This window comes from Plectropomus leopardus, chromosome 7 (genome assembly GCF_026936395.1).
Source record: "Plectropomus leopardus strain MGB_pleo_1.0 chromosome 7, ASM2693639v1, whole genome shotgun sequence".
Lineage (NCBI taxonomy): Eukaryota > Metazoa > Chordata > Actinopteri > Perciformes > Serranidae > Plectropomus > Plectropomus leopardus.
Window position 1 is genome coordinate 1790536 of NC_142182.1, and position 17295 is coordinate 1807830.

At 34.9% G+C, this 17295-nt stretch overlaps 1 protein-coding gene across 2 annotated transcripts in view; it reads left to right on the forward strand.

The window, feature by feature from the left end:
* Positions 1–1547: 1547 nt before the first annotated feature.
* glg1a (golgi glycoprotein 1a) overlaps positions 1548–17295 on the forward strand; it is a 54254-nt gene continuing 38506 nt past the window's right edge. For both annotated transcript variants that reach the window (XM_088079600.1, XM_088079601.1), the window contains exon 1: positions 1548–1952. In XM_088079600.1, the coding sequence (XP_087935726.1) occupies positions 1620–1952 (333 nt within the window). In that variant the 5' untranslated portion in view covers positions 1548–1619. The remainder of the gene's footprint in view (positions 1953–17295) is intronic.

The following is a 17295-nucleotide window of genomic DNA, read 5'->3' on the forward strand; positions in this document are numbered from 1 at the left end:
TGTCATCAGTGTGGACTGTTTGATGTAATTACATTACATTACACCAATACCTGAAGAGGTTAACCCTTTGAAACACTTTGAACAAAACTGGTTCAGTTTCTTTTAAAAATACGTAAAAAGGGTAATGATCAAATTAGTGAGAAATTACACAAATATTAGTTAAAAGTTAGCAAAAAAAACGGTGAAAATTAGCACCAAAATAAAAATAATAAGTATGATTTTAATTATTAAAATATACATTTTCTTTCTCAAACTTAAATTTAAATTATGATAATTATAAATGTAATTTTCTGGAATTTTTCCCAATTTTTTTGCATAATTTTCTAATATTTCTCTCTTGCTTTTCACATACAAGGAAATTAATGTAAATGTTAATAAAATTCCCTGTGAATTGACTGTGACAAATCAACTAATTGTTGCAGCTGTACTTTTCTAAATGTTTGGTAACTTAATTTATAACAAACATGATATTTTAATATTTTATAAAACCTTCTTGTTTTTTTAATGCAAAAATCTTAGAGGTATTCACATGAACATCGTGAGGTAAAAAGTACTATAATACCCTCTTAAACATAGTGGAGTAAAAGTACATTAAAATTCTGCTTTCTCTCTTTCTAACAGCAGCCAGCACTCATATGCAGTGATGTAAAAAATACAATATTTCTCTTGGTGAGAAATTACCCAAATATTAACCAAATATGGGTAAAAAGTAACCCAAAAAAACATGAAAATTTGTACAAAAAATAAAAGTAAAAAAAAGAAAAAAGAAAACGGCCTGAAAATGTGCTAAAATAAAATAAATATGATAATAATAAATAACAATATTAAATATACAGTTTTTCTCTAGCCTATTTTCAAATATATAATTATGACAATTATCAAAATAATTTTCTAGAAATTTTACTCTTTTTTTGGGATAATTTTCTAACAATTCTCTCCCTGTTTTTTATGCTAATTATTGTGTAATTTGTATTGCCAAATTACATGATTTAATTTTTTTTTCAATTTGTGGACAGTTTTTTGGGCATGACCAAAGAATGAAGAAATAACTCAAAAATGATCAAGAAATTGGTTTTAAAAAAGTACTTGGAAATTCCTTGATTTAAAAAAAAACAAATAAAAAAAAAAAACGAGGACATTATAAAAAATATCAATTAAAAAAAAAATTTATTTTATTTTCCCCAGACATCTTCTCTACCTTTCCCTAACTTGTTAATCATTCATGGGTGAACTGAAGTAAGAAAAAAAACAAATTCCTCTCCCTGTTTTTATGCCACATATTATGTCATTTGTATTGGCACAACTTTAATAATGTTTTGCAATTTTATGTCCATGAGCAAGGAATAAAGAAATGACTAAACAAGGACATTTCTTGAAAATTTGTAAAAAAAAAATATAAATAAATAAAGAACGAGGACATTATAAAAAAATATAAATTAAGTTTTCAATATTTTTCAAATATAGTTTTTTTTCCCAGCCACCTTTGTCCTCTTGTCCCCGTCTCGTTAAATATTCATGAGCTGTCTTTAAATGGAAAAAAATCGTCTGCAACTTTATTGCCGGCGCTGATATTTCCCACGGCTCCTGAACGCAGCGGCAGGCTGACTGGCTCGGTGAAGATGGCGGACTGTATACGTGTTCCTCTGCTCCTGCTTTTCCTCTGCATCTTTTCGTCTTTGCGTCCTATTCAAGGAGAAAACAACGTTATCGCAAAACTCACCGGTAATGCCGATAACGCTCAGAACCCCGCCGGGGGCCCGGGGCCCGCCGCGGGGAACCCTGGAGCCGCAGAGAGGAACCTGGGCGCCGGGGCCTCGCTGCCTCGGCGGCGCTCTACCGGCTGGAAGTTGTCTGAGGAGGCGGTGTGCAGAGAGGACCTGACCCGGCTTTGCCCCAAACACTCCTGGAACAACAACCTGGCGGTGCTCGAGTGTCTCCAGGACAAGAAGGAGGTACGTCAGCCGGGCAGGGTGCTTTGGTTTCGGGTAAAGACGCTGGGTGTGCCTGCTGGACGAACCAGCTAACGTTAGCTGCCACCGTTAGCCTGCCGCTAGTTGTGATGGAACGTCACGCTAAATGCCGCTCAAAAAATCAACAATTTATTATCTGTGATTAAATCTTCAACAGCACCTGCGCTGCAAAACACGTTTAAACCCATATTCAGAGTCATCGCGATCCACTTTTCAGTTCGGCATGATAAGATCCCCGGAATCACGCTTTCCCTTTTTAGGATTTACGAGTGTTTGAATCGTGTCGCCTCATATTTCTTGTCTCTGCTAAACACATCGAAATGAGACTTTGCAATGAAAAATAACAGCAAAACAACTAGATAACACTGAAATAAATGTTGCTGTGTGCATCACTATGAAGCCGAATTAAGCAGAAACCGCATGTTAATCATAATGGGTGTAAAGATTTCCCAGTTTGTTGTCAGTGATTTGACAGTGAGCTGAGACAATTAAAACCAGCAGGTTCTTAGCGGATTTTGGAGGTGGAGGACGACGCGAATCTGGACTGGCCAGTGGTTAAGTAAACAGTGACTGACCGAAAAATTTGTAGCAACAGTTCATAACCACAATTCAAAATAAGAGTTAATTAACAGCTGATCACTTTTTTAACCTTTTTAGCTCACATTAAGGCGGCTAACTGTTAGCTAACGCCCCCCTGCTAGCCTCTGTGAGATGTTAGCTCAGATAAACGAGCCTTTCTCTGGTTGATCTTTGTGCATTATCGTTAATTATAACGTTTCGCGTAATTATAGCCCATAAAGTTACCCGGCAGTGAGCTCTGATGTCCGCTGTGACAGCTAAATGAACTGGTTATTAACGCTGTGCGGCTTCCATGGGGTTTAAAGTTGCTTTATAACGAGTTTAGACAACATAATGTAGATTAATAGCAAAATAACAGCATAAAACTAAAAAATTTTTGCTTTTTGGGGGACAATTTTGAGCCGAATTTACCAGAAAAGAAAGCTTTGTCATATTAAGTGTAAATGTTGCTCAGTTTGTTGTCTTTGATTTGACGGTGAGCTGTAACACAATAAATTAGCACATTATTAATGCAGTGTGGAGTTAAGGTCATTTAGGGACTGTTTGTTATTTTTAAAAGAGGAGGAGTTGCAAAAAGGGAGATGCATTTCAAACACTTTTTTAAGCAGTGTTTTTAGTGTGGTTTTAGGGAGAGGCATACAACTTTAAATGGCTTCATTTTTCTTTAAAATTGCAGCATTTATCGCAGCCAGAAACTGGAAAAAAGAGACATTATTGTTAGATTTTCAAATTTCCGATGCATCATGCAGGAGGAAGACTTCTGTTGGGGGGAAAAAAGGCAAAACAAGATATAAGAAATTTTTAGCAATTTTTAAAGAAAACTTTTTGGGCGTTTTTTTTTTTAAGGAAAAACTTTGGGGTTTTTTTTCCCTGAAAAAAATGGGTGATTTTTAAAGAAAATATGCCGATGATTTGTTAGAAATTTTGATTTAAAAAGAAAACTTTTTCTTCTTTTAGTTGTCAGCAATTTTTTCTGTCTTTTAAAATTGTTGGGGAAATCATTACAAAATTACACCATTCATTACAGCCAGAAACTGCCAAAAAAACAACAAAAACTCCTCAATTTGTTGTTGGATTTTCAAATTTCCGACTGTCCTTGAACATATCACGTGAGACACGCATCTGTCAAAAAACAAAAAAACAAAACCACATCAAAGTTTAAAATTGTGCTTTTAAAAAAAATTCTAACTCTTATTTAAAATTTGTCCAAAAATAAAGCATTTGCACGAACTCATCGAACTATCCGGCAGCATAATAAAAGTAAAACAAACACTCAGGCGTTTTTTAACTCCAGGATTTCATCTTTAACTTTTAACTTTCAAACATCAAAGTTTTTAAAATCTCATAACTCGTGTATAGTGGAGTCACGCAGAGCTTCACCCCCTCCACTGATAAATAAAGGACAGTCCCTTAGCTGACATCAAAGTGAGGCGGACAGAGCAGTTTAAACCTGTTTTGTCTGCAGGGACTCTTGGTTTTTTTTTTTTGTTTTTTTTTTCCCTTGGGAAAGGTTGTAGGTGTCCTCCCACTTCAGCCCCGGGCAGCACCAGAATTAGGAGTCGTTGTGGTTTTTGGGGCAGTGCATGTTGTCCGGACATGTTTAGGCAACATGATGCCAGAGGATCATAAAAAAATAAAAGATAAAATTCTTCTTCCTCTTTCAACACCGGTCCCAATGAAATTCTGTTTTCTACATAATCGTCTTTGTAATGCAAGTGCTTTACGTTTTTTAAAATGTAAAATTTACTTTTGAAACATCTACTTTCAATTTAACCCTTTAAAATCTGCACAAACTGGCTTGATTTTTTTCAAAAACATGGGAAGAAAGTGATGAGCAACTGTACAAAAAACAGCCCAAAAATTAGCAGGAGAATTAATAAAAAAAAAAAAAAAGTCTAGTATAATCAAGTCTAAAAAAAAAGTAAAATCAAAAACAAACAAGGAAAATGTTTGTTTTTAATGTGCTAATATATATATAGATCGAATACATTTTTGGCAGTTTTTAAAGAAAACATGTTGGAAATTTGAATTTTTTAGATTAAAAAAAAATGTTGGCATTTTTTTGTGTTTTAAAAATTGCTGGAAAAAAATGTAAATGTAAAGAAATTACAGCATTTGTCCTGTAAAACAGAAATTATCACTGTTTTTCAAAATTCTGATGGTCCTCGAACACATCATGTGGGATGAAAGCTCAACTCTGAAACATTTTTGTCAATTTTTAAAGAAAATATGTTGCTTTTTTTGTTGCTTTTTTTTGTTTGTTCTGTAAAAAAATGCCCTTTGTAACAATTTAACATGTTGACAATTTTTTGTTAAATATATTTGGAGCAATAATCACAAAACATAAACCATTTATCACAGCCAGAAACTGTAAAAACACAGATTATTGTCGGATTTAAATCATCATGCGGGATAAGCAGTTCAGTCAGAAACCTTTTTGGTGATTTCCCTTGAACTTTCTTCAAAGAAAATTTGTCTGGAAAAAAGAGGAGAGGATTATTAAAAAATGTTAATAATAGGGAAACATTTCCCGAAAACCGTATTTACAGTTTGATATTTAAAATTATGCTACAGAAAAAAAATAAAATAAAATAAATATATATATAATAAAAATAATCATAATCGTCACAAAATAATAAATCAGAAATAATCATACTTTGAGCTTTTTTCTCATTTCTTGCCAAATTTGGGTCAATTTCTTGCAGTTTGTGGAACGTTTCTCACCAACATGCTCGCTGTTTTTTTTCTATGTTTTTGAATGAAATGGCGCCAGTTTTTTCGGCATTCAGAGGGTTAAATTCTTGTGAAAGGCGGCTGTAATCCAGGTTCCTAAGTGTTAATCGACTAATAAATTAACACACGCCGTCCACATTCAGAAACTGACCAGGTTGGGTGTTTTTCATGATGACGTTCACACTCGATTTCAGATCACCGTTAACTTTCATCCTGCGGTGAGCAGTTTCCCGGCAGATTCGTTTACCTCGCTCTCCGTCCGCAGGTAGTCGTTTGGGCGAGGTGGAGGATTACTCATTATTTACTCACACAGACTCACAGGGACAAATCTGTCCCAGCCTCGTCTGCAGTTGAACTTTTGGTTTTCGTGCCGCCAGGTTTGCTTTCTGTGACCTCTGCGGCTCGTCCGAGCGCGTCGAGAGATCATCCCCGACTGTTGGCCGGCCGGCAGCGGACGGCCTCCTCACGTCTTTAAGCTCATTAGCTGTTTGTCGACAGACTGAGAGAGCAGCAGCAGCCCGGACTCGCCTGGTTTGTGCCTCGTTATCTGCTTACTCCAAAATCACCAGACAGCGTCGCCTCCGGTGGTTAAAGCCTCCACGAAAGACTCGGTCTGATCGCCGGTAGCTGCTGGAAAAAAGGCCAAAGATGGATTTAAAATAGAGAAACACTGTAAGAGGTGTGAGTCATTAAAACATGAAATATGAACCGTTGAACTCTTCGAAAGCTGGATCGATACCAGCTTTTTAACAATAATTTTTTGTTTTTTATTTTTTGCTGCGTTTAGACGGCTCTCAGAGGCTTTCTGACCCCTGAAACCTGAGCAAACGGGTTTGATTTTTTCTCAGAGGTGTGAGGAAAAAGGCAATGAGCAACTCGCAAACTGCAAGAAATTACTAAAAAATGCCTGTCTTTTTAGAAAATAAAATAAATTAAAAAATTATTTTAAATATTGGGAAAAATGTCAGAAACAAATAGATCAAAATATTTTCTTTAATAATTTCTGGAGAAAAGAAAATGTGTTGGAGATATAAAATTTCTTTTATGAATTTTCTGTATTTTAATCATTTTTGTAAAAAAAAATCAAACAAATTACACAATTTATCACAGCCAGAAACTGTAAAAACACAAATTATTGTTGGATTTTCAAATTTTAAAAATAGGGAAAAATATCTTAAAAACTTTATTCACAATTTTATATTTAAAATTATGCTACAGAAACAAATCTAATAAAATGTATTAAATAAATGCATGTTTTCAGCACTTATTTTAGATTATTTTCATGTTTGTTCTTCTTTTTTTGTGCTTGTTTTCAGGTGATTTTTTTTGTAACTGTAATACTATTTTTTTCTATTTTTTTGTCCATTTCTTTTCAAGTTACTTAATGCCTTCACCCAACCAAAGGGTTAAACAGGGTTCCCACGGTCATGGAAAACTGTGAAAAGTCATGGAATTTCAAACCCAGTTTTCAGGCCAGGAAAAGTCACAGAAATGGTAAAAATCATAGTAAATTCTAATAATAAAATAATCTTGCAAGTCACTGAACAAAACAGCAGATTTATTTTCAGCAGCTGATGACGTAACGTTGCTCTAACGCGCGTCGATGTTCGGCGTTTTGTTTGCCATCACGTAGTTTCTGAGTCTCTGGCTTTTTAAAGCAGAAACAGCCTGATTAGAAAATTAATCAGCAACTGTCTCTGCTAATTATGAAGCTACAATACAGACTGTTCTTTGCTTCCAGTGTCTCAAATGTGACTTCAGTTTGCTGCTTTTCTCTGTTTTATATCGTTTTAAATAGAATATATTTCAGTTTTGGAGCGACAGAATTAACATCTGAAGTGTAGACGATGTCATAACTATTAACGGGATAGTCGGTCGACAGGAAATAAAACAATAGTTATAATTATCTTTTCAGTCATTTTTAAGCAAAAACGTCAAACTTTTGTAGCCTCTCAAATGTTAGAATGACTGATTTGTCGTATAACTGCTGGTTTTTGTTGGAAAAGAGTTCAAATACATGAACTGGGCCCCCTCAGGCACACTTTACTATCACCTGACGTATTTAAAACAATTAATTCACTAATGAATTCTTCAGTTTTCAGATTGCTCAGTGATAAAAGTGATGAGTAGCTGCCGTCCTGAGCCGTGGGAAACTGTGACGGGTTCATTTTCAGACGTTTCACAGACTCAACAGATGATGAGTAGATAATGAAAATTATAGTTTGCAGCAGACAAAACATGAAATGTCACATTTGAATGCAAATCATCCACAAACAGCAGCTGTTTGCTGTTTGGCATTTTAGGTCCAGAGATAAAAGAAAAATAAGTCGAGGAAATAACGGCCCGTCAACTAAAGTCAGGAGGTAAATTCAGCGCTCTTGTGTCATCTCAGGATCCGTTTCAGGTCGCTGGCTTATTTTATTTATTTATTTTTTACATTTTTTATTCATCCAAACCTCTAAAGACCTTTTCATCGACGGTGAATTACATCACATCCCAACTGAAATGAACTAAAAATGAAAACATTTCCATTACTCTCAGATGTTTGGTTTTTGTCTCCACTGAGGTTTTAACCCTTTAACACCTAAATCGACATAAGTTTTTAATTTTTTCAAAAACTCGGGAAAAACAAGAAATGTCCCACAAAATTAAAAAAAAAAATCCTAAAGGTATATATTATTTATTAATAAAAAACGAGAAAAATTAAGTATTCTCTTAATCATATATCTATATATATATATATATATATATATATATATATAGATATAGATATAGATATAGATATAGATATAGATAGATATATATATATATATATATATATATATATAGATATATAATATTAAATTATTATTATTATTATTGTAATTATTTTTTTTTCTTGAATTACTTGCACCTTGGTGTGGTGGTTGTAGAGAAAAGAGGAAAGTTGGTATAATTTTAAAATGAACTGTCATCTGTCTATTTCTGCAAAATCAAATAAAACACACACAAAAAAATATATTTTTAACACTTTCTTGATGTCATTTCCTTGTTTTTTTTCTTCTTTCCGTGCTTAAGTTTCTTGTTTTTTCTCATTTCTTTTTAATTTTTGGACCGTTTCGTTCCTGTTGCTCGTGGCGCTCTCATGTGTTTGTGCTGAAGTTTCTAAAGGTGAAACTTTGTTGGTGTGTGGTTAATCGTGGCAGCGATGTCATGTGAGAGGTTTTTTACTTTCCAGGGGCTTTTAATCCCATTTCATGTTGTAATCATTCACGTCTTCATCGGGCTGCTTTGTTCTTTGCTCTTCCACAAAGACGAGCTTCCTCATTCTTGTTTTTATGGCGTAATAAAGTTGAGGTCTGCACAAATGAGCCGAGTCCTTCCCCCGACGAGGTTTACTGCTCCGGCCCGGCACTCATTCTGCCACCGCACCAAATTTAGTCGAAACATTTAACAAATGACAATATTTAACAGCTGGTCAGCCTCTCCAAATATTTATTGTTTGCTTTTCGAATTTGGCGTGACGCCTGTACCTCGTGCATAGACTCACGGCGGTGCTCTGCTGCAGAATTACTATGCGGGAAACACTAATTATTATTTCAGATTATTTTTGGCACGCCAGGCCTCAGGGGCAAACACTGGGAAGACAGGAATAATTCACCATAAGCATACTTTACTTTAGATTTAGGAAATTAAATTCTGTGATTTTATAACTGTAACCGACCTGCAGAAATCTTTATACCACCTCGCCTGCTTCCTAAAAAACACGCTCGATTCAAACACTTTGTCTCTGCTAAATGAGATACTTTGACCTCTGCTAGTTTCTGTGTTAGTTTTGATATAATTTCCTTTTTTAAGATTTATGACACATAAATTACTGAGGCGGATCTTAATTCTAGAAATACTTGTGTGCAAGCTGGAAATGACATTTTTTATACTTTATGGGCAAAATAGCACAAATAAAATGAAATATCTTTGATTGCACAATCTCTGCAATCGTAAAATATTTACAGGAAGTGAAGAGAAAAATAAACTGTTGAGGTGCGTTCAAGTAAAAACATCAGTTTAACGTCTACAGATATCAGTCAGTCAGGGTGTTCAGCTTATCACGATTTAACCCTTTGAAACCTGAGCAAATTGGCTTGATTTCTCTCAAAAACATGGAAAGGAGGCAATGAGCAATGGACCCAAAAAACAGCAAGAAACTAGCAAAAAGGGCAAGAAAATCATGTGAAAGTTGGCAAAAAACAAACACCTAAATACATTTAAAAAAAAAAAAAAAAAGCAACAAGGAAATAACCTGGAAAAAAGTGCTTAAATAAGTTAGTTTGTCTAATAATTATGTAACAGAATTTTAAATATGTAATTATGATATAAAATCTATATTAAAAAATCTTCTTAAAATCATTTTCTAAATATACTAATTTCTTAAATTTAATTTAATTTAATTTAATTTAATTTGAAAGAAGTTTTTAATACTTTCTGAAAGAAAATTGAAAAAACATTAGGTTTAAAAAAGACACAACAACAACAACAAGGGAATGACTTGTGGAAGAAAGTATAATGATTCTGTAACTTAACTTTAAATATGTAATTATAATAATTAATATAGATTTTTTTCCATAGACATTTTTCTTTTCCCTTTATTCGTTATTTTTTTTTACAAAAAAAGTACAAGAAAATTATCCAGAAATAAGTAAAAACAAGCAAAAAAAAAAAACTAAATAAAAGAAAAAGCAAGTTATAAAAACACAAATAAATTATAATAATTATAAACTTTATTTAAAAAGAAAATAATTTTTTGAATCTTCTTATTTCTTGCAATTTGTAGAACAGTTGCTCATTGCTTTTGTTTCCATGATTTTGAAAGAATTGCATCACTTTGCTTGATATCAAAGGGTTAAATACTTGAAAAGGGCGTCTGAAACAAAGAGATGTAGCTCTAGATTTGAAAAGGTTAAGGGTCAATGTGACTGATGATGATAATAATTCTTTTTTGATTTTTTCTAAGACGTCTGTGGTACCATGAAACAGTCGTGCAGTTACAGCTCGACTGACATCACGTATCCTGTAATTATGCCTTTCAGAAAAAAAGGAGACGCCTCCTTAAATTTAGAAAAGGAGCAAAAAGAAAAATTGGGCTTTTGACTGACATTGGCTGAAGAGCAGGGATGCGGCTGGAGGGTTCAGAGGGTTTTTGGATTTTGTCCTTCATAGTTAGCTGTCAGTCTCCAGTTTTGCTCGTCTCTCTGAAGACGTGACTCTCGTGTTTTAGCTGCTGTGACCTGAGTGCAGCCTCAGTGAACTCAGGATTTTTTGGGGGTGACGTTTCGTGTCCGTGCGTCCACACGAGCGCCGCTGCCGGACGGAGCTGGCGCGTCCGGCCTCTGCGTTCAGGCCCCGAGCTGCCCAGATGGCCCCGGTGCTGCTGCTCTCCGGTGAAGGCTGAGATTAAGAGCTGCTTTTAGACTGGCAGCATTTTTGTGTGTCTCCGGGCGGCCGCTGTCAGTGCTGCTGGTGTCTGTGGTTTTGTGTACGTGGTGCAGAGCCTGCGAGTCCAGAGGGAGGAGGCTCTGCAGATTGAAGGTTTCGCTCCGGCCTGTCGGCCGCGTGAAGCCTCCGCGTGTTTCTGTCTCGGCCTCCCAGTAGAGCCCACTTTGATCATTTCTAATTAGCACATTGATGCTTCTAACATTCACAGTAAAAAAACATTTTTACATTTGACATTTTTATTGTGAATACACGAGAAACATTTCATGTTTAGTCTGATCGCAGCGTCGTGGTTTTATCTGCAGAGTTTCTGAAAGGAGCAAATGATGCAAAAAACAATTAGAGCCCAATCGATGTGGGATTTTTGAGACCGATGTCGATTTTACAGATATGGCGACCGATACAGTGAATTTTTAAAAGTTGCTCTGTACTTAAGTACAAATTCTTACTTACTTACTTTTCCGTTACTTTAGTATTTTATTCTCCCGTCACTCTCTACATTTTCTCCACTAAACTTACTCTTCACATGTTCGAAATAAAGATTTCATCAATCAATCAAAACTTCAGAGGGAAATTTTTACTCCACCACCAGAATAAGATTTTGCAAGAAATTACTTTTTTTATACTTTATTGTGCATTTATGATAAATATATATAATTTATATTCATTTCATTTCTATTTTTATTGTATTATTATTATTATTATTATTATTATTATTATTATTTTGTATTTATTTTTTATTTTGTTTTACTTTTTTTAAACTTTACTTTTGGTCTACAAACCAAAAATATTCCGAAAATAGTCAATTAATTGGAACATTAATTGGATACATTTTTATAATTGTGTAAGCACTTTTTCATGCAAAAACCATTTCATGGCTCCGGCTTCTCATATTAACTGCATGTATGAGGACTTGCTGCTTTTTATTTTTTATATTTATTAAGTTTATTTAAACCTCTTTGCACACATTTTTGACTCGTAATACTTTAGATATTCCCTGAAATCAGAAATATACTTTGTTTTAAGTTTATTTTACAGTCTGCCAATGTCAGTTTCACTGCTGTTGAAATTATTTTCATTGTTACAGTATTATTTTTGGAGTCATGCTCAGTCTTTGCATGGTTGAGCTCATCCGGTCAGAGCAGGTTTAAGAGCGTTTGGTGCATCTGAGGTTGAAAATTTAGAGCAAATCGAAGAGAAATTTAAGAGAAAGTTGCTGCGTTTTAGATCAGGTTTCTGTGCTAACAATAAAATTTTTCTTTATGGAGCTCGATTTGTGCACGAGGTTTATCATCATGTTGAAACACGAAAGGGACAAACACAAACTGCTGCCAAAAATGCTGAAGAGCTTCATTGTCTGAGATATCGCTGCTGGATTCCTTAAAGGGATACTTTCACTCGGCTTTGTGGTTCGTGTGTTAAATGAACTTTGGTAAACTTCCCTCCATCTTAACCAGATCTAAAAACGGCCTCGGGCTCCAACTACAGATCGTACTTCTGCATTTTCGTATTTCCTGCCACCACAAACACGAAGAGCGTAAAAGCAGTTTAAAAGGCTGCCCGCCCCCCGTCTCTCTGTCAGACCAAACTGATCAAACTGATCAAACTGATCAAACTCTGATCAAACTGATCAAACTCTGATCAAACTCTGATCAAACTGATCAAACTCTGATCAAACTCTGATCAAACTGATCAAACTCTGATCAAACTCTGATCAAACTGATCAAACTCTGATCAAACTGACCAAATTGATCAAACTCTGATCAAACTCTGATCAAACTGATCAAACTCTGATCAAACTGATCAAACTCTGATCAAACTCTGATCACTGATCAAACTGATCAAACTGATCAAACTCTGATCAAACTCTGATCAAACTGATCAAACTCTGATCAAACTCTGATCAAACTGATCAAACTCTGATCAAACTCTGATCAAACTGATCAAACTCTGATCAAACTCTGATCACTGATCAAACTGATCAAACTGATCAAACTCTGATCAAACTGATCAAACTGATCAAACTCTGATCACTGATCAAATATAAACCAAGATTATGTTGATTGTCTTTGGGATCTTTTTTTTCTCCACCGTGTTTAGCTGTAATAACGAGAGTTTGGGAACAGGAAGTGGGTGTTTTTCTTTAGTATCAAAAAAATCATTTTGAGTTTTGGGGGTGTTTATTTCTCGTTTTCTCTCTGTCTTTCTCGCTTTCTTTTTTCTTTTTTTGTACAATTTAGCGATTTTGGGGTGTTTTCCTCCTTTACATTTTTAAAGTTCTTGGATTTGTTATTTTATATATATATATATATATATATATATATATATATATATATATATATATATATATAATATTTTTGTGTTGTTGTATTTGTTTTTTTAATTTAATTTAATTTTTCCAGTTTTGGGGCATTTTTCTATAGTTTTTAAATTATTTTGAGTTTATTTTGTGTGTTTTTTCTGCATTTGGTACTTTTAATTACTATTAATTTACTTTTAATTTACTGTTAGTTTTTCTCAAATATATTTACTTAAGTAAAAAATTTTTTTAATTTATTTATTTTTTTACAGTGTGGTATTATTACTGTTACTGTAGTAAAGGATCTGAATACTTCTTTCATGATTGAAAATTATGAATGAACTTTATGGAGTATTATTTCCGTTTCCGTTGGGGTACTCCCAGTTTTAGTGAGGTTCAGGCTCACCTGTCTGCACGGGGGCAGCGTGTCAGGACTCAGGTGTGTCAGTTGTTTCAGGTGTCTCTCGGGTGTGTCTCGGGTGTCTCTCGGGTGTCTCTCGGGTGTGTCTCGGGTGTCTCTCGGGTGTGTCTCGGGTGTCTCTCGGGTGTGTCTCAGGTGTGTCCTGATGATAAATCAAAAACAAACGTTTCTCTGGGTTGAATCGAGCTTGCTGCTGCTTTGAGAGGCTTCTTCTTTTCTTCCCTAAACAAAAACGGCAGCTTTAGCTTGTTTTGAGACATTTATTTTGGTACTCCACCATAAAGGAGAAAAAATAATGATCCTGGTTGCTAGGCAACATCCTTTTGTGTCCTTCTAGCGCCCAGCGTCTGACGGTCCGTTCAGGCTTATTGTCGACGTTTATCCCGAAGTGTCGGCGTGCTGCTGCTGTGTGAGTAATGACAGTGACGGTGTCGGTAATTTAACAGTCAGACGCCTCGCTGTCTCCGCTCGTCCTCGTCTCTCTTAGATTTATTGATTATTCTGTCGTCAGGACTCGCATGATAATCTCTGTCTGTTGTTTTCAGTCTGACACTATGATGTTGTCACAGTTGTGCTCGTAGTTTCAGATTAGATATGAATATACTTTGATACTGACAGTTTTATAATTAATGATTCGAGTATTTGCAGTCGGCCGAAATGAGAGAAACTATTGGCGTATAATTTGATATCGACATAATCAATAATTATAATGAAATAATTAATGATTTAATTTCATAATAATTTCAAATAATAATGATCATAATAACAATGTTAAAGAAATTTAAAATAAAGTTAAAAACAAAACAAAGAGAAAATAACAACTAAAAATAAACAAAAAGCAAATGCGAGAAAAAAATTAAAATTTAACATTCGTTAGAAACAAAACGGTAACAACAATAATATTATTAATGATTTAATTTATTCATTATCATAATCTAAAATAATAATGATGATAATAATAATAATAATAACAATGCTAAAGAAAGTTAAAAATAAAAACCCAGAAAGAGCAAAAAACAATTAAAAACAAACAAAAAATCAGCAAAAGCAAGAAAAAAAGAGCAGACTATTTTTCTGGCATCCTCGTATTAACACATTTATTTATTAAACCTTTTCATTTTCATCTGTAACCTTTTTATGATTTTCCTCCGTGTTTCGTGTTATTCTTGTAAAGTGACTGCTCTTATGTTGACTTTCGTTTATTGACTATAACATCTTTAACGGTCGTGCAACAAAAGTAAATTTGACTGAAAGAAAACAAACAACCGCCTCCAGAGCCAACATGACGCACACACACACACACACACACACATAAAACACACACCTGCAGCTGCTGCAGAGTAGTGTGTGTGTGTGTGTGTGTGTGTGTGTGCGTGTGCGCGTGTGTGTGTGTGTGGTAAAAACACACATATCTGTCACACACCTGACACACTGTGCTGCCCTGCCCAGCTGTTTGGGAGGAACAAAAAAAAGGAAAACGTATGTGTTTTATGGGTGGAGAGTCAAATAAAAGAAACCGTGCAGAAAAAAGAGGCGCGGCTCTAAGTGACCCGAATCTGGAGCCGCAGGTCGTGTTTGATGATGTCAGCTCGTCCGTGGTTGGTTTTGATCGGCTGGTTGAAATGGCAGCGTGTTACAGGATGTATTTATGTATTTAGTTTGGTCTTCGTGGCGACTGTTTGAGACGATCTGCTGTCTTTCTTCCTGCTTGATGTCTCCAAAATGTCTCATTTGTGGCTCAGTTTCTGCTCCGTGATCTTCATGCAGAGATTTCGTTTTTGCCGGAGCAGATTTTGTCTCTGAAGCATGAAATTTACTTGTGGATGTGTTCAAATGTGCAGAGGCGTCTGTTGATTTGTCAGTTAGTGGACAGAGAGATATGAATCTTTTTAGTAATCCAGGGCTCCCACGGTCATGGAAAACCTTTCACAATCATATTTTCCAGGCCTGGAAAAGCCATGGAACTAGTAGAAGTCATTGAAATGGAAACGTGTTGGGTGAAATAAATTAAATGACAGTGTAACATTGGAGGAGTGAATTTATTAGCTGACAATGTAACATAACTTTAATATGCATCTGACATTGTTTTGGTTGTTTATATTTATTTGTAACTTTTTAAGTGCTTTTAGCTCATGGGCTGTGCATACAAACAGCTGCAGTATATATTCATTTCACAGCTAATTTTTAAAGAAACGTGCAGGTTTGAAAGGGATGTTTTCTTTAAAAAAAAATGGCATTTTTTTCTTCTTTAAAAATGTTTGGGCTTTCTTTCTGTTCTTGCTTTTTTTCCTAAATTTTTGGAAGGCATGGTTGTTTTTTTAATTTGGCTTTTTTTCTTTAAAAACGTTTGGCAATTTTTTTTTTTTTAATATTTTGTGATTTTAATAGAAAATGAAAATGTTGTATAATTCATTTTCTTCTTTTTTTAAAAAAAGTTTTTGGCAGTGTTTTTTTCTTTAAAGTCTTGGCAGTTTTTTGGAAAACTTTAAGGCTGGATTGGAGGGTATGTTTTCTTAAAAACTATTGTGATTTTTTTAAAAATTATTTTTGGCAATTTTTATAGAAGAAAAAATTAGTGATTTATTTTTCTTTTCTTTTTTTTCTTTTTTTGGGGAGATTTTTTATAGAATTTATTTTTATTATTTTTTTCAAGGAACAATTATTTTCTGTTGTTTTTTCTTAAATTTTTGGAAGGCATGTTTTCCTTTAAAAATCTCCAAAATGACAGCATTTATCACAGCCAGCAAGTGTGAAAAAATAAATTGTTGATGGGCTTTTAAGTTTCCGACGGTCACAGTTCCCAGTGTGAATCCTTTTATTTTTACTGTGAATCAGAAAATGGGCGGCGGGGCCTTTGGGCACCCTGTCGGGGCCCAGGTTCGGTCCTCGGGCTGTGCGTTTGGTTTTGGGAGCAGGGCTCATACAGTGATGATGATGAAGATGAAGGCTGCATGTGTCTGTGCTTCACGGCTGTCCTCCCTCTGGATTCTCTCCTCTTTCTATCACTTCACGTGTCGTTTTCGCTCCATCTCTCCCTCTCACCCACTTCCAATTATAGCGCAGCCTCATGCTGGTTTTCCCAAGACGAAACGAGGAGAGCTGATTAACTTTAATTTAGCTGCAGCTCTTCAGTGAGACGGAGGTTTTTCGCAGTTTTCACTTTGAGGGAGCGGAGCGAGAGTAAAACAAAGAGCCGTGATGTTTCAGACTGAAGTATGTGACAGGGTGTGTCAGCGGTGTGTGTTTTATATCCGCCTTTGTGCTACATTAACAGCTGCTCGCCGGCTTTGATACACAGATAACCACAACCGTTTGAATCCGGTTCACCTGAACATCCGGCTGCCATAAAACAGCGTTTTCAGGCTCTCTGGTTTCTTCCTCGTGAGCTGATTTTGGCTTTTAACCCTCAAGAACGAGTCAAGCGTCTTCAGTTTCTTTATGATATCAAAAAATTTAATTAAAATAAAAAAAAACAGCAAAAGTGCAGACTATAGGTGCAAAGGTAAAACATTTATTTAAAATTACAAAAAGAAAGTTTTAGAATAAGTTTGTACTCATTAGTGGGCTGAAAAAATAATTGTTTTTAGCTTTGACTTCAGAAAATAGCTACTGTTCTGAAATGTTTTATAAGTTTTGAACTGCTAATCAAAAAAATATGCTTTAAAAAGTCACAAAGTGGAGAATCTCAGCTTTCCAGTGACATCTTATCTCTGTTTGGACATATATATAAATATTATAATACATCTTTTTTCACTGGAAAACGCAGAGGAAAATCTTATAATAAATGGCTGTAACTTGCGGGAGGTGAGAGGGAAGGTGAGAGA